This window comes from Perognathus longimembris, chromosome 7 (assembly GCF_023159225.1).
Source record: "Perognathus longimembris pacificus isolate PPM17 chromosome 7, ASM2315922v1, whole genome shotgun sequence".
In the NCBI taxonomy this organism is placed as follows: Eukaryota; Metazoa; Chordata; class Mammalia; order Rodentia; family Heteromyidae; genus Perognathus; species Perognathus longimembris.
The window spans coordinates 55,598,778-55,626,436 of NC_063167.1; the positions used below are offsets into that span (position 1 = coordinate 55,598,778).

Here is a 27,659-nt window from a genome sequence, read left to right on the forward strand (position 1 = left end):
CTCTTTTCAATTGGCCAGTGAGGCTGTCGCGATTGCGGCGTCTGGGCTTGTGTGGCGGAAAGCCTGAAGAAAAAGGGAGCTGTAGTTTCTTACCTGTAGCCGCCTTGGAGAGAGAGTGCGGAAGGGTTTCTCCGCAGGGTCCTTCTGTGTATCCGTAGGGCAGGGCTTGACGCCGGCGGGCGTGACGACCACGCAACAGAGTCTCGTGGGCGCCGCGGCCCGGCCTGAGGGAAGCGCGCCCGGGCGCCGCGTGATGATCCGGGAAACGTCTGCCTGGCCTAGTGGGAGCCCAGCATGATTTCCAGGGTAGTAAAGTGCCCCTGTGTTCTACTAGACGGTCAGATTTGTGGATTTATCACAAGCGTAGGCGGCTCTTAGATCTGGAGCCGTGTTCATAGTTTTCATTTAAAATAAGGTGGGCGAGCAGACAAAAACAAAAAAGGGACTGCACTTGATGTTTTAAATTCAGTGTTGGTCAGACTGAGCAACGGGATGTCGTGTTTCCTTGGTATTCGCTGTCGAGGTCCTTATAATTAAACAGCATTCGTTGGCTTGACCGGAATTATCTTTGTGGCTACTTAAGACGTTTCTCCAAGCCACTAGTGGATACCCAAATGAACTAAATGATTTTTTTTTTTTGGTGGCAATTTCTGTTATGTACTGTATTTGCCAAACAATTTCAGAAATGTCTTCCCTGGCATTTTTTAAAATGTCATCTTAACAATAGTAGACCCAGGAAGGAATAGGATACTTAGATTTATTATTGTTTATAACTTGCATATATCATAGTGGTATTTTAGTTACAAGAGGTAAAATGAGCCTTGCCGACCCTGTAACATTTTTGTCTTCTGTGAGTTAGCCTAAGCAAGTAGTTTACCTATTGCTAGTTGTAGGGTGTACTTTAGTGTTCCTGGTAACCTTTAATGTGTCCATATGGTCAAGGCCCTATGCAACTCAGCTAAGTAAGTGGTTATATAGATAGAAATGGCCCGTGCTTTTTTTGTAATCACCTTAAGACTGTAGCTCGGATCATCGTTTCCAGCGTTTATAGCTGTCCCTTTACATTTTTGTAGGAAATTAATTTGTTAAATGACACATTTAATCATAGCTGTATTTACAAAAGCTATACAAGTCAAATATTGCTGAACCTTTGAACGGTATTTTGATAAAATGTGCCGAACAACTTTAAAACCAGCAGTTGAATTTTTATTTTTTGCCTTTTAATAGATTGATACACTAGTCAGATAACCAGCACAATTTACTGCAGAGTGATATAATTTGCCCGTAAACTTTCATAAATAGTATGGTTTGGTTTTCCTCCAAATATGGAAAGTTAGAACCTCTATTTTTTTGTGTATTTTCCTGGAAACAGGAATATTGTAAAATAAAAACCATTGAAATAGTTCTCGACTAGGATTTCTCAGCTTCAACAGTATTGCTATTTGAGGCCAGATATTTCTTTGTTTTGCTATGTAACTGTGTATTCTAGCATGCTTGGCAGCATCTTTGGGATCTACCCACAGGTGTTGGTAGCATCCTTATCCTCTACTAGTTGTGAAAACCAAAAAATGACTTCAAACATATATACAAAGTTACTTTTCATTGAGATTCACTAGTTATTTTATTTTATTTTATTGCCTGTCCTGCGCTGTGGACTCGGCCTGAGCACTAGTGGTCCCTGGCTTCTTTTTGCCAAAATTATTTTGTGTTGTCCATGTTTCCTTTTTAATGTCCTTCCATTAATAGTATAAGCTGGAGAGCAGGGACTTTGTCTCTATCGTTATCAATCCTTAGTATACCGATAACTATAGGTATTTATTCTAGCCCATAGTCTTGGAACTCTAGATATTTGTTGTGAATGAATTAATGTTTATTTTGTTTTGTTTTGTTTTGCCAGTCCTGGGGTGTTGACTCAGGGCCTGAGCACTGTCCCTGGTTTCTTTTTGCTCAAGGCTAGCACTCTATACCACTTGAGCCATACAGGCTACTTCCAGCTTTTTCTGTTTATGTGGTACTGAGGAATCGAACCCAGGGCTTCATGCTTGCTAGGCAAACACTCTACCATTAAGCCACATTCCCAGACTGAATTAACGTTTAAAAAAACAAACAAACTAAAACACTGCCTTTAAATTACAGTTGGTTTTAAATTTGGGCTTGGGCCTTGTCTTAGATTTCTCTCATCCACATGAAAATCATTACCTGCCTTGACATTAGGTGATTTGAGTTCTTCAGAAATCATAAAATGCTGTTGGAGGCATTTCTCTTATGGAACTCATCTGTATTCGATGCGCAGGAAAGGATAATCTATGTAGTTCACTGTAATAGTTATATTTAAATGTACAATTCAGAATCCTTTAGCATCAATTGTGGAAAAACTAATGGTCACTTTAACTGTTTTCTGAGTTCACACACTTCTTAATCCTTTGTACTTTGCTGATTCTTTTAAGTTTATTAAATCTGTCAGATTTTTTCTTGACTTAATTCCTGTTTTTAGTGTAAATCCTCTTAAAAGTAGGCATATCTTAGCTAAAAATCTAAACTTGGTTCATTATGCTTTGAAAGATTAGCTTACTATCCAGCTGATTTTCTTTTTTTTCTTTACTGTCAAAGTGTGATACAGAGGGGTTACAGATTCATATGAAAGGCAGTGAGTACATTTCTTGTTCTACTTGTTACCTCCTATCTCCTCCTCCCCTTCCCCCCCCCCCCCCCCGCCCAAGAGTTGTGCAGTTGGTTTACACCAAATGGTTTTGTAAGTGTTGCTTTTTGAATGGTTTGTCTTTTTGTTCTTTGTCTCTCAATTTTGGTATTCCTCTCCCTTCCCCAATTCTAATACCCATATAAACAGTATCCAGGGTACTCAGATGTGATACAGTGGTAGCGAGGGTACAGCCACATATAAGGAGTACAAGAGAAACAAAACTAAACAAACCAATCAGACAAACAAACAGACAAGGAAAAAGAGAAAAAAAATAGTACGAGTTCACATGGCATGTTGAAAATAATTGTAGCAGTGGTATAACTCTTGTTTCTGTAATGTGAAATTCATTTCACTTGGCATCTTCTTATATGATCATATGGGTGTAGCTATTGGGGTATTTTGATCTTCTACCATGACTAGCCTATTCATGTACTAGCTGTTCCCTATGAGGGACACCATAGGGTTTATATTTCTTTGGATCTGGGTTATTTCACTTAGTTTGATTTTTTTTTTTCCCAAGTCCTATTCCCCTACGAATGAGGCAGTGTCTTCCTTCTGATGGAGGCATAGAATTCCATTGTGTATATGTACCACATTTTCCTGATTCACTTGTCTACTGAGGGGCATCTCGGTTGGTTCCATGTTTTCCAGCTGATCTTTTTTTTTTTTTATTTTATAGTCACACCTATTAAAGAACTTTAAGGAATTGAAGATGTAGCTCATTAGTAGTGCACTTGCCTAGTGTGCACAAGGCCCTGGGCTCAATTCCTAGCACTGCAGATAATTTTAAATAAATATTAGAATAAAAATAACTTTTAGGATAAATTTTTAGAGTTATCTATATTTCTGTTATGGTTACTTCATTTTGTAATTGAAAAAAACCTTTTCCCCCACTTGAATAATATCAGTTCTTTTGATCACATTTATTTTATATCTCCTTGGGTCATTTTTTTAGGACTAGAAGTAGAACTTGGTGGAAGAGCATTTTGTCTAACATGGAGCAAGGACCTATGTTGCAACTCCAGCACCACACATGTAATTGTGTGTGTGTGTGTGTGTGTGTGTAAAACCTAACCTATTCCAGTGTTCTTAGTGGTTATTTGCAACAACAACATTTTGAAGGTAGGGCCTACGCTCCATGGCTCATGCTGTAATCCTAACAATTTAGGCTGAGATCCTGAGGATGGCACTTAAAGGCCAGCCTAAGCAGAAAAGTTCTCTCTAATCCATCTTGAAAATAAGCAACAAGGGGCTGGAGTGGCTAGAGTGCCTGCCTCGTATTCATGAGGCCCTGGGTTCAATTCCCCAGCACCACATATACAGAAAATGGCCAGAAGTGGCACTGTGGCTCAAGTGGCAGAGTGCTAGCCTTGAGCAAAAAGAAGCCAGGGACAGTGCTCAGGCCCTGAGTCCAAGCCCCAGGACTGGCAAAAAAAAAAAAAAAAAAAAAAGAAAGAAAATAAGCAACAAAACAAAAAACAGCTGGAGCTGTGGCTCCAATGGTAGGCTGCCAGTTTATCAAGCAAGCCAACTAGTGTGATGCCCTGAGTTTAAACCCCAGTACCACCAGAAAAACAAAAAAAAGTAAATATGCAGGTAGGTGCTAGAAATGTATTTCTGTGGTAGAGGACTTGGTTTGCCTGTTCAATAAAGTCTTCTTGGTTAATCCTGAAGTACAGACCACTATTCAGAACCTAAGTATACAGCTCTGTAGTACTATCACTTTGGAGTTGGAAGCACGAGGATCATAGATTTGAGACCAAATTCATTGGTAGTGAGCTTGTCTCACCAAACTAAACAACAACAACAAAAAAACCCAAACCACTGAGATACAAGGCTAGAAAACACAGATTTTTGCTTACTTTAATAACTTAGAGTTTGTTTCTAGTTGTTTTGAGTAACTCAAGGTCTAGAAACATTTCTGAACTGTTAAAATAATTACATGCATTAGGATATATGTGGGGAGAGTGATGGAAAGACCAACGCTGATCCAGATGCATCGTGCTCAGATTGACGTGTCGAATCGAAACCCCTTTGTACGACTAAAAGATAATTTAAAAAGTAACAATAATTAAATGGAGGCTGGCAGAGCACTTGGCAAGTATGCTTGAGGCCATAGGTTCAGACTGTAGCACTTCTGATAATCATACAGATTTGTGCACAGTAATTTGGAAGACATTACATTCTGTGGCTTCGCATCCTGAGTTCCTACATAAGCAAACTGAAATCTAATCACTCAGTCTTAACCAATCAGAAACTACAAAGAGAACCTCTAGGAATTGCCATGAAATGGTACTAATAAGGCTTCTGTCCCACCTTAACCAATCAGTTACTTGCTTTGCTTTGGTTCTGTGTTCATCCTGTGGAAGCCACTCCTCTCTACTCTTTCCCTTTCAATTTAGAGCTATTTCATGAAGTGATTTATGAATCATTGCTTAAATAACTTGCTTTACATATACACATAATGTATATTATATATACGTATACATCTATATGTAATTTTTTAGTGTAGGAAGTTGAACTTGGAACTTGCTTAGGCAGGCCCTCTACCGTTGGAGGCCTGCCCCCAGCCTTTTATGCCTTTGTTATTTTTCTTTTTTTTTTTTTTGGCCAGTCCTGGGCCTTGGACTCAGGGCCTGAGCACTGTCCCTGGCTTCTTTTTGCTCAAGGCTAGCACTCTGCCACTTGAGCCACAGCGCCGCTTCTGGCCGTTTTCTGCATATGTGGTGCTGGGGAATTGAACCTAGGGCCTCGTGTATCCGAGGCAGGCACTCTTGCCACTAGGCTATACCCCAGCCCTGTTATTTTTCTTACTTGTTTTGGTACTGGAGCACTTAGGACTTGTGCTTTTGCTTGGCTTTTTCACTTAATGTTGGCCACACCTCTTAATGTTGGTGCCACACCTCTGTTTCTTGCTTTTTGCTTGTTAATTGAAGATGAGTCTCACAGACTTTGACTGCTCTGGCTGGCTTTGAACCACCATCCTCAGATCTCAGCATCCTGAGTAGCTAGGATTATAGGCATGAGCCACTGGCACCTGACTTTCTTACTTTTTGAGTATTGTATATATGCCTCAGCCCTGGGACAGGATCCACCTGTTTATTGTTCCCATGCAGATAGAATGACAAGTGCACACCACTACATCTAGCTGTTGATTGAGATAGGTTCGTGAGTGTATGTCCAGGGTGACTTGGAGTTGAAGTCCTCCCAATCTTAGCTTACATCCCAGTGTACCCAGATATTGGAAGATGGGGGCGGATGTTTTGTGACCTTTTTGCCTGGGCTGGTCAAAGATGTACCTAATTCCCATCCCTCTTGAGTAGGGAAGAATATAAGTGTGAGTCACCGGCAACTAACACTGAAATTTTAAGGTATCAAAGCATTTTTGATTATTTTTTTCCCCTCCAGCATTGGGGATCAAATCCAAGTCCTCCCACACACTAAGCATGAGCCCTGCCACTGAGCTACATGCCCAAATGTGTGAAAAATTTTTAATTACTTTTTTTTTTTTTTGCCAGTCCTGGGTCTTGAACTCAGGGCCTGAGCACTGTCCCTGGCTTCTTTTTGCTCAAGGCTAGCACTCTGCCACTTGAGCCACAGCGCCATTTCTGGCCTTTTCTACATATGTTGTGCTGGGGAATCGAACCCAGGGCTTCATGTATACCAGGCGAGCACTCTTGCCACTAGGTCATATTCCCAGCCCTGAAAAATTTTTATTTTAACAAGACTTTCAACTGTTTGTATCCAAGGCCTTGACAGTGTTTCCTAACCAAGAACTGTCAATATAGATACCTGAGCTGTACTGAACTATATTTTGAGGAATCTTCCCGTTTAAAAAAATAGAAAATGAACTATATCATTTTTATGTTGTCCATCAAAGTTTGAAACTGCTTCTTTTGTACAAAGAGCTCTTAGTAAATATTTGAGGGACTAAAACTTAAGTGTTGCTTACGAGCTAGATTATAGTAAGTCTTCTGAATACATAGATCTTGGCCTCATCTTTTTCCTCTCCTGTTAAAAGAGGACTGCTCCAGGCAAGAGGCCCTGGGTTCCAACCCAAATCATTCCAAAAATATAAATAAAAAATAGCACTTAAGCAAATGAATAAGTAAAAGAGGGCTACTTAAAGACTAGCTATTACTCTGGTTTCCCAGTATTGTTTAATACTTTTATGTTAGTAAAAGCTTACTAAGGGATCTGAGAATGTAGTTCAGTAGTAGAATGTTTGAACTCAGGACCTTGCATTTGTTGGACTTGTCTCAGGAGCCACATCTATCTCTGCATTTTCCTGATTATTTTAGAATCTCTCAGACTTCTATACCCAGGCTGGCTTTGAACCCAGGCTGGCTTTGAACCATGATCCTCAGATCTCAGCCTCTTGAGCAGCTAGGACTTACAGATGTGAGCCACCAGTATTGGACCCCTCTTTTATGTTGCTTCACATAAATTAGTAGTCTTGTTTCATTTAAAAAATGTATTTGGAGGAACACTTGAGAGAAAAAATGAATTAAATCTTTTAGACAAAAACTTCTGGATCTATTTTTCTATGACTTATAATCATTGTTTATGCTACATTGTCTAACTGTAGCAACTAAAGATACAGAAATAATTTTTCAAGATAGAATGGCAGGTTTTTCTTTTTTCTTTAAGTGTATGGAAAGCTGGACTCTGATGGCTCAATCCTGTAACCCTAGTGAGTCCAGAGGCTGAGGTCTGAGGATACCTTCCTAAGGGGGTGGGTAGGGAAGTCCATGAGACTATTTCCAATTAACCACCAGAAAAGCAGAAGTGGCATTGTGATTCAAAGTGGTAGAGCCCTAGCCCTGAGCAAAACAGCTCCGGGACAGTCAAGGAAAGTGCCCAGGCTCCGAGTTCAAGCCCCATGACCAACCCCCCCCCCCAAAAAAAAAAAAAGTGAATGGAACTTAACATAAACTTTTATTTCAGACAGCTGTTACCTTTTTTGTGTTCTTTGGTTGATGTTGGAACTTGAATTCAGAGCTTGGGCACGTCCCCAAGCTCTTTTACTCAAGGCTATCACTGTACCTCCTGGATCCCCCGTGTGACTTCCAGTTTTCTGGTGGATAGTGGAGATAAGAGTCTCAGGGACTTTCCTGCCCGGGCTGTCTTTGAACTGTGATCCTCTGCTCTCAGCCTCCTGAGGGCCACAAGGGAGAGTCACCAGTGCCTGGCTCAGCTTGTATTTTTGAACCTTTAAAACTTTGCTCCTTAATTATGTACTTCAATGTAAAGATCAAACAATTTTCATTGGGGATTGGAGTAAAAGCTCAGTGGAAAAAGCACTTGCTAGAATTTGGTCCTCAGTGTTATGCCCAAGTCGCGAGAAGACCACCAAATAAAACCTTGCTTTTGCATTTCGGAACGTCTGGCTCTCGGTGGTCTTCTTGGTGGTCTTCTCGCGACTTGGGCATAACACTCAGGACTGCAAAAAATTTTAAAAAAAGAAAGATATTCATTGAAGCTTAAATGATGCACTGATACTCCCCTTTTTTTGTTGTTAGTTGTGGGGCTTGAATTCAGGGCCTGGGCCTTGCCCTTGAGCCTCTGTGTGCTCAAGGCTAGCACTCTACTACTTGAGCCACTTCCAGTTTTTGCATGGTTAATTGGACTTTTCTGCTGAGCTGGCTCCCAATGAGATTCTCAGATATCATCCTACTGAGTAGGTAGGATTACAGGCTTGAGCCATAGGTGCTGGCCAAATGATACACTCTTAAAAGATAGGAGCTACTTCCCTTATTCCCTTTGAGATTAATGTGTCTGGCCTGTAGTACTTACTAATCTTTTTATTTATTTAATCTTCTCAAAATGCTGAGCTTTGCGCTAGGTGCTGAAGATACATTAGTAAACACAATGAATATCCAGTCGTCATGGAGCATTTATGTTCTACTCTGAATGCTGAATGAAATCTGGAGTTACTGCAAAGATTTTCTGTTTGCTTTCAAACAAAATGTATAGTATGTACATACTGTAGTTTCATAATTTCATAGTTTTTTAGTTTATTAGGTAATAGATTAAAAAGAGGAACGGGAAAAGCTTAGTGATCAAATAGATCAAGTAGATTATTAAATATTTCCTTCTGTAAGTTAAATTATTTGAAATAATTTGATGAATGCTGGTCATTGTCATCCTGCTTGTCATTCTTTTATGATCTTATCTAGAGTATTTAAACACTATAAATCTTCAGAATTCAAACACAAATTTTCAGAATTAACGTTCTCAAGAAGATCTTTTACTCATTTAGCTTGTTTACCAAATACTACATTTTTTCCTCTACTCTTTAAGATTTCTTTTTTCTATCGATCTTATTACTTCTGACCTTACTCCTTGTCAGTTACTTCATTAGTTCTTTTTTTTGCCAGTCCTGGGGCTTGAACTCAGGGCCTAAGCACTGTCCCTGGCTTCTTTTTGCTCAAGGCTAGCACTCTTGTCACTTGAGCCACAGCTCCACTTCTGGCCGTTTTCTATATATGTGGTGCTGAGGAATCAAACCCAGGGCCTCATGTATACAAGGCAAGCACTCTTGCCACTAGGCCATATTCCCAGCCCCTTCATTAGTTCTTAACTGCTTGCTGTTCCCTTGTGCATTTCAATTGTTTCTACTCTTTTTTTTTTTTTGCCAGTCCTGGGACTTGGGATTCTGGGCTTGAGCACTGTCCCTGGCTTCTTTTTTGCTCAAAGCTAATACTCTGCCACTTGAGCCAAAGCGCCACTTCCAGCTTTTTCTCTTCATGTGGTGCTGGGGAATCGAACCCAGGGCTTCATGCGTAGTAGGCAAGCACTCTACCGCTAAGCTACATTCCCAGCCCCTCAGTTGTTTCTAAACTCTTTTTTTTTTTCCAGTCCTTGGCCTTGGACTCAGGGCCTTAGCACTGTCCCTGGCTTCTTTTTGCTCAAGGCTAGCACTCTGCCACTTGAGCCACAGCACCACTTCTGGCCATTTTCTATATATGTGGTGCTGGGGAATTGAACCCAGGGCTTCATGCATGCTAGGCAAGCACTGTACCTCTAAGCCACATTTCCAGCCCACCCATGCATCTTAAGCTTACCATTTTCTTTTTCTTTTTTTGTCAGTCATCAGGCTTGAACTCTGGGGCCTGGGCACTGTCCCTGAGCTCTTCAGCTCAAGGCTAGCACTCTACCACTTGAGCCACAGGCACCACTTCTGGCCTTTTCTGTTTATGCATGCTAGGCAAACATTTCCATCCCAGCTATTCTGCATAACATTTTCCAATGGCTTTATTTTCCCTCAGAATGCAAGTCAAACTATTCAGTGACCTAGAAGGGTCTATGTCATCTAGCCACCTATTATTTCTCTCATCATCAATCTCCAGATCCCTTCCTTCAATTTCCTCCTGTCATCATTCTGAATCAGCTACACTAGCCATCTTGCAGTTATCAAGGATGAGTGGAATCCCCTCATTTTCAGGCTTTTGAATTTGGCTTTTCTGTCACATACATGCATGGGTTTTCCCCTTTAAGGTTTTAGTACAAATATCATTTTCTCTGTGAAGGCATTTCTGATTACCAATCTAAAATTTTCAACCTACTTCCTTGTCCTATTTTATTTTTCTTAGATTATCACTGTCCAACAGAATTAAGAGAAAAATTTAAATTTCGCCTTATTCTAGAATACAAAACATGTGAGGCATAGATTTATATTTATACTATATCCCAGAACCTAGAAAGAGGCTGGGTGCTGGTGGCTCAAAACCATAATCTTAGCTTCTCTGGGAGCCGAGATCTGAGGATCCCATTCAAAGCTAGTTTAGGAAAAAAAAAAAAATCTGTGAGACACCTATCTCCAGTTAACCAGAAAGAAGCTGGTCAATTGAGGTGTAGCTCAAGTAGTAGAGTACTGGCCTTGAGCTAAAAAGCCAAGTGAGAGTGAGATGTCCTTGATTCAAGCCCCAGTACTGGCACAAAAAAGTTAGAAGAACCTAGAGAAGTATGCCTTAATATATAAAAGGTTCTAAATAAAATATTATGAAGAAATGAAATAAATACCATGTTATTTCAGCTGTACCCACATGAAATTTAGTAATCCTTGTTTCTACTCAATTCCTACTACCTATAAATGTTTTGTGACATCATCACCATTCTTAACAAACACCCTATTTTTTTTTTGCCAGTCCTGGGCCTTAGACTCAGGGCCTGAGCACTGTCCCTGGCTTCCTTTTTGCTCAAGGCTAGGACTCTGCCACTTGAGCCACAGCACCACTTCTGGCCATTTGATATATATGTGGTGCTGAGGAATCCAACCCAGGGTTTCATGTATACGAGGCAAGCACACTTGCCACTCGGCCATATTCCCAGCCAAACACCCTATTTCAACTTTCCCTTTTTTTTTTTTTTTTTTGGTAAGACAAAATTGACAGCATCTGTATACTTGGAATTATAGTCCTCTTGCGTTCAGAGTTATAAATACATTTTTATTTCCTTGTGCTCTCCTCAACTCCTACTCTTGGCATCAAGTTTTGTTTAAGACATCACTTCAGCAATTATTTATATATATAAATATATACATAATATATTTACTTATTCCTAGAGTTCATTCCTCTATTCCTAAAAGAAATTTAAGATAACGGATAGCTAGAAAGATGTTAGGAATGATTGGTTTACTTAGATGGTCTCTAATGACTTACTCTCTTTTATTGATTTTTTTGATTGATTTTATTGATCTTTTATTGATTACTCTCTTCTCTTGATTGATAGGATCCTTAGATGCTGATCATCTCAAAGTTTTCCATTGATTCTTTTCAAAAACCGTTCCTTTGCACACTTTATAACACCAATTGTATTATGACCCTTTCTAAACCTTTTATCTCCAGCAGCCAGGATTTCCAATCTCCACTTTAGAATTTTTTTAAATTGTGGATTATGGGACTTGATCTCTGTCGTTGGGCACTGTCCCTAAGTTCTTCAGCTCTACGCTTCCACTTGAGCCACAGTGCCACTTCTGGTTTTCTGCTAGTTAGTTGGAGATAAGAATCTCACAGACTTTCCTGCCTTGGCTGGCTTTGAACATCGATCCTCAGATCTCAGCTTCCTGAGTAACTAGGATTACCAGTGAGCCACTGGTGCCCAGCCACTTTAGAATCTTTGTACCATAGACTTCTTCATCTGTATTTAATTCAATTGAATGTTATTGTGCTAGGATGTTTTTTTGAGGGGGGGGCGTTAAAATGGAAAAATACGGTCTTACATTTTAGTTGGGAGACTTAGGCAGAGGAACAGGTAATGAGAAATGCAGACAAGCAATATATATATGTGTGTGTACATATATACATTGACACACACACATATTTGTGTGTGTGTGTGTGTGTGTGCGCTGTGGGCACAAGTACTTGGGTTTTAACTCAGGGCCTTGGCACTGTCCTTTAGCGTTTTTTTCTCAAGGCCATTGCTCTACCACTTTAGCCATGGTTCTACTTCTGGCTTTTTGGTGGTTAGAGATATGAGTCTCTTGGATTTGTTTGCCTGGGCTTGCTTGGAATCACAATCCTCAGATTTTAGCCTCATGAGTAGCTAGGATTACAGGCATGAGCCATCACCAAGCTACTAAGCAAAAAAATTTGTTTTTTTCCTAATAGAAGTAGGTGAAGGAATATTAATAGAGCCGTAGGTATATCCATAATGCTTACTTTTTTTTCAGACATGTTATTCTTATATTTGTTACTTTGATTTGTAACACAGCTCTGCATCCCTTTGTTCAATTCAGAAACTAGAAATCCTAATTTATATATCTAGTTGGTTAGCAGTTTTACAGATTCTGTTACTTTTTCTATTTCGTTGTATCATAGTTATCTTACTATATATTTGGTTCATTTATTCAGTAACGGTCCAGTGGTCCACTAAGTAGCAGTGTGTTAATAGGTTTCTTTGGCTCTAGGGAGGGGGGACAAAATAGGAACTCTCCTGAAGGTTACAACCCAGTGGTTGTAAACAATTTTGTAGAATAATAAATGATAGAGTTGAGAATAGTATGGATCCAAGGGAACCTGAGTCAAGATGGTAATCAGCACAGGTAAGAGTCTGTTTCAAAGCAGAAGTAAGGGGCTGGGAATATGGCCTAGTGGCAAGAGTGCCACTGGGTTCAATTCCCCAGCACCACATATATAGAAAACGGCCAGAAGTGGCACTGTGGCTCAAGTGGTAGAGTGCTAGCCTTGAGTAAAAAGAAGCCAGGGACAGTGCTCAGGCCCTGAGTTCAAGCCCCAAGACTGGCAAAAAAAAAAAAAAAAGCAGAAGTAAGCTAGATGAAGGATTCTTGGAGTAGAGAAGAGGATAATGTACTTATATAAATACAACCCTGTTGCTTTAACAATAACCAGTGTTACTTCAAAGGCACCTGACTTTGATTATTGTTTTTGTTTGTAGTAGAGGATTTGATGAGGATTGTTTGTAGAAGATTGATGAACACATGGCCTTTGGTAAGCAGATGCTCAGTTTCTTGAGCAATGCCCCCAGACCTCCTGACTTCTTAATATTATTGTTGCCCTAAAACAAAAGTTTTAATTGATCATGGCACATTTAGAAGACTTACAGTCGTTGCTTGCCAATTCTATATTTGTGTATTTGCCTACTCACTAAGATTTATTTTTGCTTCCAAATTGATACTCAAGGTGATCCGGGTTCATTTGCAGATATACATGTTTATAGTAGCAATTTGAATGTACAAACCTGAGGGTGAACAAGGTAGGGGGAGTTAGCATTCTTGTTTCAGCTGTTTTATGGTAAACAGATATCTTTTTCATAATGAAACATTATTATGAAACATTATTATTATTTTTTTTTTGGTAGTCTTGGGGCTTGAACTCAGGGCCTGGGCACTATCCCTGAGCTTCTTTTTGCTCAAGGCTACCACTCTCCCACTTGAGCCATAGCACTACTTTTGGCTTTTTCTGTTTATGTGGTACTGAGGAATTGAACCCAGGCTTCATGCATGCTAGGCAAGCACTCTACCTCTAAGCCACATTCCCAGCCATGACACATTATTTTTTTGTGTGTACTTTTCTTGGTGATTTCACTGTTTAAAATGGACCCAAAGCATAGTGCAGGGCACTGTCTAGTATTCCTAAGTATAAGCAGGTTGTAGTGTGCCTTGTAGAGAATGTATGTATGTTAGATAATCATGTTCAGGTATGAGTTGTAATGCTGTTAGCCATAAGCTAATGTCAGTATATCATTAATATATCTTTAAATAGAAATACATAAAAGAGGTTAAGTATTGATTGGTTTATAAAAAATATAATCAAAAGCTGTCAGGAACTTAACTTTGCATTTCCCTTAGAGATAGTAATTCAGAATTTGCTAATTCAGCATCCACAGCAATTTTATGGAATATAAATAACAAGAAAGGCAATAATGAGAATTGACTACTGTAAGGCTTAACTTTTAATTTTTTGTTGGTCGTAGGGCTTGAACTCTGGGCTAGGGCTCTGTCACTGAACTCTTCAGCTCAAGGCTAGTACTCTACCACTTGAGCCACAGTGCCACGTCCAGTTTTCTGGTGGTTAGAGATAAGTCTTATGGATTTTCCTGCCTGGGCTGGCTTTGAATCACAATCCTCAGATCTCAGCCTCCTGAGTAGCTAGGATTACAGGTGTGAGCAACCAAGCACCTGGCTTGTCAGGCTTAATTTGATTTGGGGAAATGGCCAAAGTCATTTATGACCAGAAGTAGTGAATTAGGAATAGTCAGACTGAACAAAATAGTCTTTCTTTCATTTTTATAACCCATGCACTACTTTTCCATAAACATCTCACCAAATCACCTAAATATTCTAATACATTCCCCTTTGCAGGCATGCCCAAATTGAGAGTCAGTCTAAAAACTTTATTTTCTGGGTAAAATTATAATAAGAACTAGTTTTGCCAGATGCAAAAAATTTTTATTGTCTTTAGTACTTCCTTTAATTGCCCTTTCCCTCCATCAAGAATAATTTGTGTAAAGCAGGAAGCGGCCGACATTTCCTGTTAAAGAACAAGACTGTAAATATTTAGGACTTTGTAGGACATGCAGTGTCTGCTATTCCTATCTGGTGGAAACAACCAATAGACAATAGGTATTATTTTATATTATTTTTCACATAAACCTCTTGAGAGCAAGGACTGTATTTTCACATTCTTACTGTTCATGACACAGACAATAGTATAGCACACTAGGATCTCTATAAGTTTTGCCTTGATGTACTGATTTAGTCTAGTTAATAAAAAAGTTGTATTTTAAAAATACTAAAAACTCAAAACCTATCCATTTAAAAATAAATTTTATTCGTAGATTTATATTTGTATTCATAATATATATTCTAATCTATGAATGTTTTTAGGTGGTCAGTAGTTTTAGCTCATTGTATTTGAAACGAGGAAGTCAGTGGCCTAGTTTTATAGTAATTAGTGAATACTATGGAACTATGGAACATGTTGGGTTATTTTTATAAACTACTTATTTTTGGTAGCTACCAATTAAATGTTTAGATCCAGTTTAAACCTTCTTAGCAGCAATTTAATTGTGCCTTCATAGACGTAACCTAGCGATAATTTGAAGTTAAAAAATATGGTGCTGATTTAAAGTGAACGAAAGGTTTATAGTTATAAACAATAGGAGAGCTAAACAAACATGCCTAGTGCTAAGTAATAGCAATCTTCTTCCCCTGACTTAACTCTTGTGCTACTATTTTTTTTTTTGGTCGGTGGTAGGGCTTGAACTCTGGGCCTGGGCACTGTCCCTGAACTCTATCTCAAGGCTAGCGCTCTACCACTTGAACCACAGTGCCACTTCCAGTTTTCTGATGGTTAATTGGAGGTAAGAGTCTCACAGACTTTCCTGCTCCAGCTAGCCTTGAACCTCGGTCCTCAGATCTCAGCTAGGATTGCAGGCACAGACCTGAGCCATAGGTGCCCAGGTGCTGCTTTTTATTTTCCTTTGTAAGACTTGACTTAGCACCTACAGGTTTTACTTAGGCCAAATACTTCCTTCTTTCTGACTGACCAGTTAAGGTATCTTCTTTTTCTATGTATGAGAAAAGAAACTGTATGGGCTGGGAATATGGCCTAGTGGCAAGAGTGCTTGCCTCATATACATGAAGCCCTGAGTTCGATTCCTCAGTACCACATACACAGAAAAAACTGGACGTGGCATTATGCCTTGAGGAAAAAAAAAAAAGGGGGGGCTGGAGATATGGCCTAGTGGCAAGAGAGCTTGCCTCGTATACATGAGGCCCTGGGTTCAATTCCCCAGCACCACATATACAGAAAATGGCCAGAAGTGGCGCTGTGGCTCAAGTGGCAGAGCGCTAGCCTTGAGCAAGAAGAAGCCAGGGATAGTGCTCAGGCCCTGAGTCCAAGCCCCAGGACTGGCCAAAAAAAAAAAAAGTCAGGGACAGCACTCAGGCCCTGAGTGCAAGCCCCAGGACTGGCAAAAAAAAACTTCTCTCTATACTTTTTCTAAGACTATTTCCCCTAAGTGTGTATGTGAGAGGTATGTTTGATATACTTAAGTTGATAAGCTGAAATGTGTGAAAAATTGAGTCTGATAATCTGTACTGCTTACATGAGGCTGTTAAGCCCTGAAATATAACTATTGGAATTGATAAGTTGTGTAAGTATAAAATATACACTGGGGAGCTGGGAATGTGGCTCAGTGGTAGAGTGCTTGCCTAGCATGCATGAAGCCCTGGGTTCGATTCCTCAGCACCACATACACAGAAAAGGCCGGAAGCGGCGCTGTGGTTCAAGTGGCAAAGTGCTAGCCTTGAGCAAAAAGAAGCCAGGGACAGTGCCCAGGCCCCGAGTCCAAGCCCCAGGACTGGCAAAAAATAAAAAAATAAAAAATAAATAAAATATACACTGAATTTCAAAGGTTTAGTCCTCCCAAAAGAATTTAAAGAGTCAAATATGGTGGTACCTGCCTGTAATCCAGCAATTTTGAAAGTGGAAACAGGAGAATCATAATTTGAGGCCAGCTTAGTCTAAAAATTAGTGAGGCCCTATTTTAAAACAAGCTGGACATGATGAAAATCTACATCTGTGGTCCCACCTACTCAGGAGGTGGACATAGGATTCTGGCAGAGTTAGTGTGAGACCATATCTGGAAAACCAAAACTTACAAAAAAGCAAAAGGAGGAGTTACAGGCTTTTTTGGGGGTGGGGGGTGGGAGTGTAGGCACAGTTTGAGGAAGAAGGCATAAAGAAGAGAATGATTGGGAGTGAATGGTCAATTTTGTTTATTTGTGCATATGAAAATAAAACAGTAAAAATATGTTATTTTTAATTAATTTTAAGGAAGAGGAATGTGATAATTGAGTGATAGAAGTAATGAGATTGGTTGGGATACATTGTATACGTGTGTTGAAATGTCACAGTGAAATTACTGTATACAACTAATATATGCTTTTAAAATAAAAGAGCAAAAGGAGTAGGAGCATACATGGCTTTAAGGGTTAGAACACTTTATAGAGGCCCCAAGTTTAATCTTCAGTACTGACAGACTGACAAACAGGAAATAGAGAATCTGGTTGGTCATTTGTATGTTGACTACATGCTACAATAATCATGTCTTATGCTTAATGGGTTAAATAAAAATATTAAAATTAATTTCACATGGATTTATTTTTACTTTTTAATAAAATCTATACAAATATTTAACTGATATTCATGGCTTGCATTTGTGGCTTGTTTTATATTTCTGTTGCATAGCACTGTCTTAGGCTATGTGGTCTTTGAACATAAAGTTACATAATCAAATACCAGTATATCAAGACCCAAGATAACTATGCCTGTAATCCTATCTACTTGGAAGAGGCTGAGATCTGAGGATTGTGATTTGAAGCCAGCCAGGATAGGCAAGTCTGAGGAACTTTTCTCCAATTAACCAGCATATGATAAAAGTATAGATGTGGCTCAAGTGGTAGAGCACCAGCCTGAGAGGAAAAAGCCATACAAGAGTGTGAGGCGCTGAGTTCAAGCCCCAGTTCCAACATGCACATACATTTTAAGTGATTCCAGAATGGTAGGAAAGTATATTAGCTGACTGTATGTTTATATTTTCTACTAAGCTTTTCAGTGACTTTTTGTAAAAGATAGTATTGAGAGTTGTTATTAGGAAGTTTATTAAAAGACATTTTAATAACAGTTAATGTTTAAGTATTAATAAGTAAACATTTAATAAATTACATTTAATATCAGAGTGAATCCATTCTGTACTCCCAAAAAGAAACAAAACAAAACTTAAGCATAAAGTTTTTCTGAACTCCAGTTATCTTCAGATAGCTCTATGTGTATAGAAATTTTATCAATTTGTTTAAAAGTTTATATAAACTTCTTAAAGGAGTAATCATATATTCTGTATCACTTATTTACCTCAGTCCTCACAGCAATCTGACAAAGCTGATATTAGTGTTCATTTGACATGTGGGGAAACAGGTGTGTAGAAAATGCCCCAAGTCACATAGTAACTAAGAAAGTCTGGCTCTAAAATCTGTGTCTTTAACTACTAAACTGTCAACTTACCTAGTGCCAACTTGGCAAAAGTAGTATCCACTGAACATATTTGTATTTGAGGTTATATAGTCAAATAAAAGGTGTAAAACAACCTGTTTATCCACTTATACCTGGATAAGGAAGTAGTAGTACAGAAGGGAAGTCATAATTTTCTAATATGAATCATAAAATTCAGGCCTGAATATCACTCATTTAATAATTAAGTATTGGGGCTGGGAATGTGGCTTAGTGGTAGAGTGTTTGCCTAGCATGCATGAAGCCCTGGGTTTGATTTCTCAGTATCACATACATAAAAAAAGCTGAAGTGGCACTGTGGCTCAAGTGGTAGAGTGCTAGCCTTGAGCACAAGCAGCTCAGAGACAGTGCTCAAATCCTGAGTTCAAGCCCCAGGACTGGCAAAAAAAAAAAAAAAAGAGAGAGAGAGAATTAAGTATTGGCAGAAAATGAATTAAATATTGTCAGGAAAAAGTAAGTTGTTTTTTTCTCTAGAATATTTTAATGATAGCCTGAATTTTGCTTTATTTGAGATAGAATATTGCTGTATTCCCCTGGCTGGTCTCAAATTTGTGATCCTCCTGCCTCAGCTGCCTAAATGTTGGGATTTCAGATACTATACTGGTTTCATGATCTGAATTTTAATAGTAATTTCACCTTAGGTTTTAGAAGGTATCCATCTTAATATGTGTTTACCGATTTATAAGAGACTGAGAAATTATTTGTGAATTGAAAGAAAAAACTTGCTGGGCATCTATGGTTCACACCTGTAATCTTAGCTACTTCAGGAGAAAGAGATCTAGAGGACCAAATTTCAAAGCCAGCCTGGACACAAAAGTCCACAAGAAGGGCTGGGAATGTGGCTTTAGGGGTAAGAGTGCTTGCCTAGCTTGCATGAAGCCCTTGGTTTGATTCCTCAGCACCACATAAACAGAAAATGCTGGAAGTGGCGTTGTGGCTCAAGTGGTGTAGAATGCTAGCCTTGAGCAATAAGAAACCACGGACAGTGCTCAGGCCCTGAGTCCAAGCCCCAGGACTGGCCAAACAAAACAAAACTCCACAAGACTCTCTCTTAAAGCTAAACTAAAGAAATGGCTTCAAAGGCTGGGAATATGGCCTAGTGGCAAGCGTGCTTGGCTCGTATCCATGAAGCCCTGGGTTCAATTCCCCAGCACCACATATACAGGAAACGGCCAGAAGTGGCGCTGTGGCTCAAGTGGCAGAGTGCTAGCCTTGAGCAAAAAAAAAAAAAAAGAAGCCAGGGACAGTCCTCAGGCCCTGAGTCCGAGCCCCAGGACTGGCAAAAAACAAAAACAAAAACAAAAAAGGCTCAAGTGATAGCATGCCATCCTAGCAATTGTGAGACCTTGAATTCAAATCCTGGTTCTGCCAAAAAAAAAAGAAAAAACAGAAGCAAAAATAGTAAACTTATTTGTACTAGGTATGAATGAAAGTCAAAAGTAAAAAATGATGTTAGTTGAATGACGTGATTTTTTTTTAGTTTAAATGCTGTTTTTAGTACCTGTAATTATCTAAATATATTTTCTTCAACTGTAGTTGCTTTAAAAAAGGATTCTTCTGTACAAAATTTTCTCTATGTTTATAAAAAAATAATGTTCCAAAAAATAATAATGTTCCAAGTTAGAAAGCTTTACTAAATGGTGTAAATGTCATTAGAATTTTTAGTTCTCTGGTCCATGTCTTAATAAAATAGTAACACATTTCCCTCTAATGTATTATTCATAAAACTTTGTTGCTATTAATTTTAATGAATTTTCAACTTTTCTGATATAGTTAGAAAGATTAAAGTCATTGCTTTAAAATTTGTTTTAATCAAAGATATGAATACCTTTACCTCAGTAAAAGAACTTGAATCGTGTACATTGTAAACATTTAAAAGGGGGGGGGAGATTGCCTCTGTCTTCTTACTTGTATACCCTCATCTCTTCCTTTTGTTGTTGTTTTTTGGCCAGTCCTGGGCCTTGAACTCAGGGCCTGAGCACTGTCCCTGGCTTCTTTTTGCTCAAGGCTAGCACTCTGCCACTTGAGCCACAGCGCCACTTCTGGCCGTTTTCTATATATGTGGTGCTGGGGAATCGAACCCAGGGCTTCATGTATGTGAGGCAAGCACTCTTGCCACTAGGCCATATCCCCAGCCCTTCCTTTTGTCTTTTAAACCTCCCTTTTTTTTCTTTTCTTTCTTTCTCATGCAAATGTAGTTCAGGCTGGCCTCAAATTCAACCCTCTTGCATTAACCAGCAGAGTATTGGCATTATGTACACTACCATGCCTGCTATGGTTTTTCTTTTTTCTTTTTGTCAGTTGTGGGGCTTGAACTCAGCACCTGGGTGCTATCCCTGTGCTCCTGTTATTTAAGGCTAGTGCAATACCACATTGAGCTATAGCTCCACTTCCAGTTTAGTGTTAGTGCTCTGTGGTCTCACTTGGCTTCTTCACTCAAGGCTGATGTTCTACCATTTGAGCCACACACACATACCCTCAGCTTTTTGCTGATTAATTGAAGATCTGAGTCTTTCAAACTTGTCAGCTCTCAGCCTCTGCAGTAGCTAGGATTACTAGCATGAGCTACCAGTCCCCAGCTAATAATTTTTTTTAATACAAACAATTTTATATTTTGTTAAAAAAATACAGCAGCCTTTAAGAAAAAAATATTATGTTCTAATCCTAGATAGTTTTTGGTTTCTTCATGCTTCCTGCCACATGTATACATATCTGTGACAGCAAATATGTAAGAATATAGTTGAATATGTTACATGCATCTACTATATAGTCAGGCCCTACTTAGGAATCTGAGAAAAGAGGATCATTTGAGCCCCCGAGTTTCCCCAGTCTGGATAATACAGCTAGACCTCATCTCAAATAAAAGGCAAGGGTTATATAATTTCTCAACAGTGTTTTAAGTAGCTTATAGCCTTGTTTTTGTTTATTTTAAAAATTCATTTGTTTTGATTTGTTTTCAGGGTACTAGGGATAGACCCCAGGGCCTCGCACATGCTAGGCAGACACCATGCCAGTGCAACATGCCCCTAACTCTTTTATGTTGCTGTTGTTCATACTTTATAAAGCATTTATTAAGTTTTGTACAATACCCCTGTATTGTCTCCTTTACAGACTTCCTGTTTTTGTTATAGGTATTTGTAGAGATGACAGTTCCCTTCACAATAGCAACAACAACAAAATATCGTATTCTTCTCATTCAATTCATGATCACCAAAATTAAATGTACACGCATTGTGTAATGGATTTTCAACATACTAGAGGGGACAGCTCAATATGGAAAAGAGAATGCAAGAGTACAGTGCCTCGGGGGAGGGGAGGCATGCCAATTCTGGGGCTTGAACTTGGACCTGGCTGCTATCCCTGAGTTGTTTGTTTGTTTTTTGCTCAAGACTAGTGCTCCACCACTTGACCCACAGCTCTACAGGCTTTTTTGCTACTTTACTGAAGATAAGAATCTCATAGACTTTTCCCGCCTGCCTGGCTTCTGTGATCCTCAGATTTCAGCTTTCTTAGTTGCTAGGATTATAGTAGTGAGCTCAGTAGTGGCCAGCTGACGCTATGTTTTTTTTTTTTTTTTTTTTTTTTTATAAGTAGTAGTCTTTCAGTGACTTTTGATGTTGACATTTTCTTGGAGGTTTTGGTTTTGAAAAGAATCTTTTGACATTGATATTTTTTAATGAGGCTAAAAGATATGCTAACTTATAAGCCCCTGAACATATAGAAGCCTAAACAGGTGTTATAAATTTCAAATTCCAAGGTGTTCATAAAGTAGAATTAGAATTTTGAGAAATAAGAAGTCATAGCTGTTAAAATATGCAAAGATGTACTGTTCAGAAAGAAGTGCTGAATCATCATTGCTGGCACATGAAATAGATATTTTCATTTTGTTAAAGTTAACACACGACCATTAGCTTTTCATTATATTCCAACATATATGTTCATTTCCTCATGAAGTACTTTTTTTTTTCAAGTTTACAGAGATTGAGGTATTTACAGTATGGGCTTAGTACAATACTTTTGACATTTTCTTTCTGTCACCCCATTGTTACATTGGAAATGGGTTCGGTAGGGGTCAGTAGTATAGCACTTGCTTAGATAAATGCGTGAGGTCCAGGCTTCAGGATTCCCTCTAGCACTGAAGGAAAACAAATACAGAAATGAGAATATTATTTGAAAATGAGAAAGCCTGGGAAATGAGAAAGACTTGGAAAATGAGAAAGGGCTGGGAATGGCTTAGCAGTAGAGTGCTTGCCTTGCCTGGGTTGATTCCTGAGCACCACATAAACAGAAAAAGCTGGAAGTGGCGTTGTGGCTCAAGAGGTAGAGTGCTATCCTTGACCAAAAAGAAGCCAGGGACAATGATCAGGCCCTGAGTCCCAAGCCCCAGGACTGGAAAAGGAAAAAAAAAAAACCATACAGGGAATAAGAATACATCAAAAGTATTTCTCATACTCATTGAAATTATGTTGTATGGGAAAATGTAGGCACCTGAAGGTATGTAAAACTAAATGCTTTTATTTAAACTTAATTAAAAAACAAGACTGCAGCATATACTCTTAAAAACCTTCATAGAAAAAGGATTAGGAGGGGCTGGGAATATGGCCTACTGGTAAAGTACTTGCCTCATATACATGAATCCCTGGGTTTGATTCCTGAGCACCACATTTATAGAAAAAGCCAGAAGTGGAGCTGAGGCTCAAGTGGCAGAGTGCTAGCCTTGAGCATAAAGAAGCCAGGGACAATGCTCAGGCCCTGAGTTCAAGCCCCAGGACTGGCAAAAAAAAAAAAAAAAAAAGGATTAGGAGGTGAACTATTATTTAACAAGGATTACCAAAATCTGATAGGATGATTTTTATTTTATTCTTTTGTTTCCAAAATCCTTGTCAATGATTATATACTTATAATTAGGAAAATGTGTTTTGAAAGAAATATTTCTTACTATTACTACCCCCTTTAAATAATATATCTAGATTTAAAGTTCACTCACTTAAAGCCTTACAAGGAATGAGTATGTTGTAATTTAATGCTTTTTCCCTAACTTTCTTGTTGTTCAAAAACTCTGTAAATAGTAACCATAGGTGTGGTGGTCTCATTCTGTTTTAATTGAGGTAACTTGAATTTCAATATGCCATTTGGGCACTAAGCTTTTATAAATGCACACTAGTTGGCTAGATTCATTACATATGTCACCAAAATTTTTTTTTTTACTTTGAAGTTTCATTTTATTTATTTTTTATACTTCCTTAAAGAAGCTTTAATTGTCTTTAATCACCACAAAGACAATTCTTTTGACAAGTGTGGAGTAGTTTATCAATTCCCTGATAAAATTACATTAACAGGCTATAGCTGTTCTCAATCACCCCCCGGGATATTCCCTTATATATAGAACTATTTACCATGTTCTCGTGTCACCAATTTTTTAGAAAGGACTTAAAATCACTAGTTAAAATTGTATTTATATCACTCATTCATTCACTCATCCATTTATTCATTCATTCATTCTTTTATTTATTTGGTTTGGACTGAGGGCCTGAACCCTGTCCCTGGCTTCTTTTTGCTCAAGGCTAGCACTCTAACTTTTGAGCCACAGCGCCGCTTCCAGCTTTTTCTGTTTATGTGGTGCTCAGGAAATGAACCCAAGGCTTCATGTATACTAGGCAAGCACTTTACCACTAGGCCATATTCCCAGCCTCTCCTAATCCTTTTTCTATGAAGGTTTTTAAGAGTATATGCTGCAATCTTGTTTTTTAATTAAGTTTAAATAAAAGCATTTAGATTTACATACCTTCAGATGCCTACATTTTCCCATGCAACATAATTTGAATAAATATGAGACATAACAATTTTTTTAAAAAGAAAAAGATAGTGAAATTTGACTTTCTCACATTGCTGATAGAGCCTGCTTCCCACCCCCAGCCCCGGAATTTTGAAAATGACGAATTAGTTGAAATTCCTGATTTAAACATCTCATATTTCAATATTGCATATTTTATAATTAAATAAGTTGAAATTAAAATACCGAAAATAAATTGAAGCCACCTCCTCCCCCATCCTGGGGCTTGAACTCAGGGCCTGGGCACAGTCTCTGAGCTTCTTTTGCTCAAGGCTAGTGCTTTACCACTTGAGCCACAACACCATTTCCAGCTTTTTCTGTTTGTATAGTACTAAGGAATTGAACCCAGGGCTTCATGCATGCTAGCTAGCTAGGCAAGCATTCCAGTGAGCCACATTCCCAGCCCAATTCCAGGCATTAATTGTACAAAAACTTGGTAACAGAATTTAATGTAAGCTGCTTAATGACTATAATAGTTATTTTTGTTGCTTTTTTACTTCCAGTGGGGTAAATATATAATTATTACATTATGTGCTGACATGCTGGTTTCTTAAATAGGAAATAAGAATGGTAGACTAGAAGGAAAATGAATAGTTAATCAAGGAGGAGGAGTAAACATAGCTCAGTACTTTGACTGGAGGCAGCTGGGAAAGTGACGTCCATTAGCATTTGCTGTTCTAGAAAGTACGGAGACACGTAGTGAAAATGGGAGGATCTAGAAGGAGGCCGTCTCTGGTGTAGTGTATATTTATCTGTGTGTGAGTTGTTGGGAAGGAATCAAGCGCGGAGACGCTGTCTGCTCACTGCCTTAAAGGCAGCTAGGCTGAATTGCTAATTTGCTTTAACTTTTAAAATACTACGCTTGCTTTTTCTCAGAATCATTGTCTTGCTAAGAGTGGGACCCTGTTTTCTTTTACAAAGGGAAATCTAAGTTTACTTCAAGGCATTCGAAATGGGGAAAGACTATTATGGCATTTTGGGAATTGAAAAAGGAGCTTCAGATGAAGATATTAAAAAGGCTTACAGAAAACAAGCCCTCAAATTTCATCCGGACAAGAACAAATCCCCTCAGGCAGAGGAAAAATTTAAAGAGGTTGCAGAAGCTTATGAAGTATTGAGTGATCCTAAAAAGAGAGAAATATATGATCAGTTTGGGGAGGAAGGTAAGTACTCTGTTTATTTCTTTCTGTCCCTCTTTGGCTCTGTTTCTTTTTTTTTTCCCTCCTCAACCTTTTGATTTTCATTAAATTAGATTCTAAGACATCTCAGAAAAGAAAGCAAATAAAAAGTAAAAATAAGCTCTCATCTATGATTGTTTGAGTAATACATATCTATGAATGAAATGTTCTTATTTAGCTTTGAGGGAATTTTAACTGGTTTGCATTACCCATTTCTACCATGAGATTTACTTGTTAGCATTTTGTATATTTTTTAAAAAAACACCTTAAATTTCCATACCCATGAATGGTGTCAGAAGTCTTATGCAACCTGTTTTCTAATTAATTTTCTGCCAGAATTGAGAATCTTCAGTCATTTCAATTCAAATTCTGGGTAGCTTATACTTTATTCACAAAAACAAAAAAGATTTTTTTTCCCCTTTTTAGAGCAAAGCTTGTTTTCTGAACAAGACAGAATCATCTGTCTTAGAAGCAGAAGCACAGGCATTTAGCTTCTAGTTGTTTTTGGCAGTCTGCCTGGAGAGGAAAGAATTTTCCTGATGTCATAAAATACCAGAACAAGTTTTTAACTCAATTGTAAACAGTAACTGTGTGCCAAGAAAATGAGATCTTAGAAATACAGTTTTTGACCTAAAATGGCTACCTAGTTAGAACAATTGCTGGTTTTATTTTAAAGGTAACTGTTCCTTTTGAAATTTGACTATCTAGGTATAGAGGAAAGCATGACAACTTTTTTTTTCCTCCCAGGCATACTTTGCTTTCTTGCATTGTGATACTAGAAACTAGTGAACATATTGGGGTAATTTAAGAATCTTCTCTTATCATTCAGAATTTTTAATCAAATTTGTCTACCATCTTCATATACATATAGCCTTAGAGTAAGACTATCTTAAATTACTAATTAACAACAATAAATTCCTATAGGCCCTAGGATTTTCCAATTTTAAAATCAAGACTAAGATACTTTTTCTTTTTCCCCCCAAATGTCTCTTAAGTTACTGTAGCTGTGAAGACATTTTTGTTATCTCTTTGCTTTGTTCAATGCATTTAAAAATAAAAAATTGATAATAGAAGTATATTCTGAAAATTGAGTCAAACAATGACTACTCAGTTTGATGAAGCAAATTAGAGGATGACTGTGTATGGAGAGTTTGGTTATTCCCTTCCTCCCCCGACTCCTTATAATCTTTGAGGAGTTAAGTTTATGTTACAGTGGGAATCTGCAATGCCAGATCCTTACAAAATAAATGCTGAAGAAGGCAAATGATAAGTACTTAAATTTTGTATGTTCCCCATGGCTAAACTATTAAGAATATCATCATTTGGTTTATCTCCAAACCTAAGTAGAATTTTGAGATGTACTGTAATTGACTACTCATCATAAAAGGTTTAGTTTGTAACTGTGTAAAGAAATCCATAATCATGGGTGATAATATAAATTCTCATGGAAAAAACAAACAGATATCCACTGTTTTAAAGTAATGTATTTGGCCCTATCATTTTGGTTTCTCAGGATTCAGGTTTATTAAGGATAATTGTCTTCAAATTTACATTTTTCTTGGTTTAACATTACATTTTTAAAATGCTTTTTTTTTTTTGCCAATCCTGGGCCTTGGACTCAGGGCCTGAGCAGCACTGTCCCTGGCTTCTTTTTGCTCAAGGCTAGCACTCTGCCACTTGAGCCACAGTACCACTTCTGGCTGTTTTCTATATATGTGGTGCTGAGGAATTGAACCCAGGGCTTCATCTATACGAGGCAAGCACTCTTGCCACTAGGCCATATTTTCAGCCCCTAAAATGCTTTCTTAAAATGCTTTTTTCCTCTAGTTTGATGTTTACTGGTCATTACCAGTGAGTGAATTAAAAAAAAAAATTCAGTGTCACCTATATACCCAGAATCCTTGTGTTGCCCTTTATTCTGAGTATCTCATAAATTCTTCAAAACAAAGCAAAACAAAATTCCATTTAAAGAACAGCACTTAATCTGTCTTGTGGAGACACTGGGTTCAATCCCTTGTATGTCCCTTAAAAAAAAAAAAAACCCAAAACAAAAAACAAGCTGGATACTAGTGGCTCATTCCTGTAATCATGGTTATTCAGGAAACTGAGATCTGAGGATTGAGGTTCAAAGCCAGCTGGGCTGGAAAGTCTGCGAGATTCCTCTCTCCAATAAACTAAAAAAAAAAAAAAAAAGGCAGAAATGGAGTTTTGGCCCAAGTGTTAGAGTGCTAGTCTTGAGCAAAAGAAGCCCAGTGCCCAGGCCCGAGTTCAAGCCGGAGCACTGGCATGTGCGTGTGCGCACACACACACACACACACACACACTTCCAAAAACAACAAATAAACAACCCCCAAAATTTGTAGATTCACTATGAGAGTGTGGGAAAACCTTTTTTTCTCTTAGCTTTGTTC

At 38.4% G+C, this 27,659-nt stretch overlaps 1 protein-coding gene across 3 annotated transcripts in view; it reads left to right on the top strand.

Moving 5' to 3' along the window:
• The window catches only part of Dnajb4 (DnaJ heat shock protein family (Hsp40) member B4), a 36,372-nt gene that overhangs the window by 288 nt on the left and 8,425 nt on the right, over positions 1-27,659 (top strand). Inside the window, exons 1-2 of one of the 3 annotated variants that reach the window (XM_048351638.1) lie at positions 45-306; positions 24,992-25,233. In XM_048351638.1, coding sequence (XP_048207595.1) covers positions 25,023-25,233 — 211 coding nt within the window. In that variant the 5' untranslated portion in view covers positions 45-306; positions 24,992-25,022. Of the gene's footprint in view, positions 1-44; positions 307-24,810; positions 25,234-27,659 lie in introns of those variants that run through there. The other 2 variants (XM_048351639.1, XM_048351637.1) reach the window with 2 other exon arrangements.